At 44.9% G+C, this 4,075-nt stretch overlaps 1 protein-coding gene across 1 annotated transcript; it reads right to left on the bottom strand.

Annotated features, from left to right (window-relative positions):
• Window positions 1-1,102: 1,102 nt before the first annotated feature.
• LOC104527844 (pikachurin-like) lies at window positions 1,103-3,698 on the bottom strand. The gene is made up of 4 exons (XM_010171664.1): window positions 3,559-3,698; window positions 3,018-3,101; window positions 1,792-1,895; window positions 1,103-1,257 (listed from the first exon to the last, which is right to left on the bottom strand). Exons 1-4 carry the CDS (start codon window positions 3,672-3,674, stop codon window positions 1,103-1,105), a joined length of 459 nt encoding a protein of 152 aa, XP_010169966.1. The 5' UTR covers window positions 3,675-3,698.
• Between the last annotated feature and the right edge of the window lie 377 nt (window positions 3,699-4,075).

Here is a 4,075-nt window from a genome sequence, read left to right as displayed (position 1 = left end):
ACACTCTGTTCGCCTGCTTAAATTACAGTTTGGCAATCAAGGTTGCATAAGTGTTGGTCCAGTGCCTAGAAAACATTTTATTTTAAGAGGACTGTGGCCCACCAAGGTCTCTTGCACATCCCTTTTCTCATTTTTCAGAAAAAAAAAAAAAAAAAAGTGATTTATAATACCACAGTAGCAAGCACTTGCTTTTTTTTTTTTTCTAATCTTTTAATCTGTTTAAGCCAGGAAAGCTTCATAATGTACAATTTTAAACTGTCAAAATTTACAAAACAAAAAGAGTCAGGTTTAAAACTGACAAGTATCCCCACAGAACTGTATAATACAGACATTAAGTCTCCTGTGTAACAAATTTAAACCACAGGTCACTTTGCTATTTTTAAGAAAGTGTGCAAAGAGCTAATTGTATAGTACACCTAAATGTTAAAAGTTATACCATGTAAGCAGATCTGCTGCTCCTACAAAAAATATACAAATATAAAATTACTTCTACAAAATTGGTTCATTGGTTTTGTTGCTTGTAATAAAAAAGTAGACTTCAAGAACTTTCTTCCTCAACATACAACAATATTTTGAAATCAGTCACGGTAGCTGTTATTCATACAGGATGAAACATCATTTAGCTAAATCAGAAAGCAGTAAGGAGAACTGCTTGTTCCAGGACATACATTTGAATGCATAGATACAGTGCCTGATGGTGGATTGGTTGAACAGCACAGTCATTGTACCACTGCAGAGTGGGATGAATGCAGGTGTTTCAAGACTGCTTTCTCTGACATTACAGAAGATAACCTAAGGACCACAACACAATCATCGAGCTACTCGTAACATCACACATTGCAATTTGCACTGATGCACAACCTTTAGAGTTCACTAAACACTTAATGGGTAGAGGGCACGGTTCCTACACAAAATACTCAGTTTGGTTTGGTCAGGAAAGGAAGAGGGAAAAATGTTCTTTTATTTTTCAGGTTTCCCTTTGGCTCTGTCACCTTCCCAGATGGCGAAGGCAGGTCGGCCGTAGAGGGCTGTGGCAGGCAGCTTGCACTCAGCCACACACGCAAGCACACGATGGGTCCTCGGCACCGGGATTCCTCTCTTGTCACTTGGTCCCACACGTATTGATGTTCTTCCCATCGGTGGCATCCTCCACCAGCGAGATGTGGTAATCAGTGGAAAGCGTGAGGTGGGAGATGCAACCCACCAGGCCCCGCAGGTACTGCCTGTTCGTGTGCAGGGCTATTTCCTTCATGCCACCTGAGGGAAAGGCAGCGATCAGAAACTCTTCACCAACACAAATGTCTGCTCCTGCTTGCCCAGCAACACTATTAGCCTTCCTAGAGTACCTCAAAAGTGAATTTTAATTTACAGGTTGCTCCATGGTTTTTAAAATACAGCTTTTAGGCACTTGAAAGTACAGAGGGGATAAGCATTGAGATAATAAACTAGGATGCTAGTTATTTATTGCAGAAATTGTCACATCAGTAAGAGCTGAATAAGCTTGTGCTCAGATTCCCACTAAGCTGTAGGGTTTGCAGCTGCCACTCGCTGTTTCTCTATGTACCTGCTGGAGGTACCACAGTGCACACCATGCTGCTGGTCCCTTCTCATACTGGTCCCTCCCATCCCACCCAGAGAGGCCTCCCCACAAATACCAGGATGTGGAGGACCAGAAGCTGCCATGTGAAGCCTTCACCTTGAGACGGACCGAGCTGGGCTGCCCTGCCTTGAAGCCAACCTCGCAAACACAGAAACGCACCTGGGTTGTGAATGCGAACAGTGAGCACTCACCTACGTAGAGATCTCCATTGACGTTTAACTGCCTCATCTTCCCAGGGGATTTACCGGTCCTGGCACCATAATCATCCACAGTTACTTTGCCAGACTGTCCATCTCTGAAAGGAAAAACAAAACACTCTCATGCATCCAGCCTACAAGCGAGCGGGAGGAGAAGCAGGAGCATCTCCCCCATCACCGGGAGAGTAGGGCAACTCAGTGCTCGGCAGGGTTCACAGCAAAGGTTTGGGACCAATACTGGGGAGCCCCGCAGACAGCAGTGTGCTATGGCAATCCAGACCCTTCAGGGTGGTTTTTTGTTTGTTTGTTTGTTTGTTTTTTCCAGGGACTAAGATGTCAGAGACCTGCAAAGTGTGGGGGACATATTTGCAGAGGAGAAAAAAACTGGGAAAGAAATAAATCACACAGCTAAGGGGGAGGGGAGGATGGACAGGTTCTGGAGCACTGTTAAAAATTAGATGTAATATAAAATGTAAACAGCGGAAGCTTCAACAGAAGGGAAGAAATAAGCAAGCTAAGGTAGAACATACTTATAAGCAGTTTGGTTTCCTACTAGAGCTTTTAGGCCACTTGCATTTTATACATGGTCAATAACTGCATTGACAGAAGAGCCATTTGAGGGGCTCCTGTTCTCACTGAATTTGGTGACAAGTTGTGCTAATGTTAGCCTGCAATTTCCAGGGAACCAGCATCCCATGAAGAGAGAGATACATGCTTTCCCTGCTGGGCACACTTGCCTCCCATGAGGTAATAAGCTATAAATATGAGTTATATATACACTGCAAGATGTCTGCACCTCCTCCAAATAGAAAAAGTAAGCATACACTGTCCGTGCTCCAGTGCTTGTGCCAGCCCGCAAAATGCTCACTAGGGAATTTCAAAATGCAGACATTAAAGAAAAATACTGTTGACCCAAATGGTGTGGGTTGAAGAGAATGTCTGTCGCAGACCCAGAATAGCCCTGCATGACTTTGGCAGCCTGCCTTGAGCTGTTCTGAGTTTCAGAGTTGGCACTGTCACCTCTAATACAATAATCTTTGTGTACATCATCCTGAAACAGCCAAGCTGCTAACAGTTCAACTCCTAAGCGATGTGAGAGCATGGAGCCACAGTGATTCACACCTGACCAGCATCCAGACAAGCCAGCCAGCCACCTTTAGTGGCTGGGGGGCCCGCTGGGCAGCTCCAAAATGCCTCCCAGATGAAGCCCGGACACTTACCGAACAGCCTTGACTCTGTGCCACCGACCGTCACTGAAAGAGCCATTCACCATGATGGAAGCAATGCCGCTGCCCAAATTGTAGCTACAATTAAAAAAAAAAGTTATTGCCTCCCTTGCAAAGTCTGTCTGCCTGACAGATTGCTCAGATGCCCCATTCACCTGCTCTCAGCACCAAGAGCTACTCTTATGGCTCAGATTTTGGAGGGACTGGTGGAGTCCTTTGGAAGCCCAGCAGTGATGCACTTATTTTGCAAAGTCAGGCTCATGGAGGAACAGGAAAAACTCCCTCCTGCCCAGGTCAGAATGAGTACCACCACCACAATCCCATGGGAGGAAGGAGGGGGCTTCTCCATGGCAGTTCCTTCCCAAAACAGGAGGTCATGAAGGTCACTGACCTACAGACCTTTGGCCTAATGGGAGAGAGCAGGGAAAGGTTGCAAACATGGTTAATAATAAACAATTACAATCGTAGCATTGTGGCAATTCCTTCAAGCCCTGAGTGTACTACGTGCAACACAAATAAGGGAGTGACAGTTTACCTGAATATTAATGCTCCTTCTTGAAGGCCTAGAGAAATGAAATCACTGTTAGGTCGCATAGGACTGTCTCCCCTCCACATCAGAAGACCTTCCTTCATTGTGGTTTTAAACCTCATGAACACGTTTGTTCTTGATCCTGATACCCTGTTGAATGTAGAAGAAGGAAATAATAGTAAAATACTGAACTGGGACAGTCTTCTGTCAAACAAACCTAAAAGATTATGCAGTATTTCTTCTCTGCTGGTCTTGTTGATTTACTGTCTTGCAACTTGCCTACTTGCTGATGTGTGGGAGACTCATGTTCACATCCCCATTTCCAGCATCTCAGACTGGGGGGATTAAACTTGTCCTTCCAGAATCCCAAACACTAGCTACTCGGTTACTCCACACAAATAAGAGGAAATCCTTTTCCTCCCCAAGTCTAGTGTGAAATCCAGTCCAACAAGCAAATTTTGAGAATGTCCAGTAGACTGGTGCCCTCAGAGGCCAGTGGAAGAAGCAAAGTAAGGGCAAATCA

This window comes from Antrostomus carolinensis, unplaced genomic scaffold (assembly GCF_000700745.2).
Source record: "Antrostomus carolinensis isolate BGI_N321 unplaced genomic scaffold, ASM70074v2 scaffold12247, whole genome shotgun sequence".
Taxonomy (NCBI): Eukaryota; Metazoa; Chordata; class Aves; order Caprimulgiformes; family Caprimulgidae; genus Antrostomus; species Antrostomus carolinensis.
The sequence above is the reverse complement of the archived record's forward strand: the minus strand, read 5'-3'. Positions and strand labels throughout refer to the sequence as shown.

Excerpts from the sequence above, each read along its gene's own strand:
- LOC104527844 (XM_010171664.1), bottom strand. The coding sequence starts at position 3,674 with ATGAGGTTTAAAACCACAATGAAGGAAGGTCTTCTGATGTGGAGGGGA. Across the intron at positions 3,102-3,558 it reads GAAGGAGCATTAATATTCAG|CTACAATTTGGGCAGCGGCA; the intron begins GTAAACTGTCAC and ends TTTTAATTGTAG. Across the intron at positions 1,896-3,017 it reads CACAGAGTCAAGGCTGTTCG|AGATGGACAGTCTGGCAAAG; the intron begins GTAAGTGTCCGG and ends TTTTCCTTTCAG.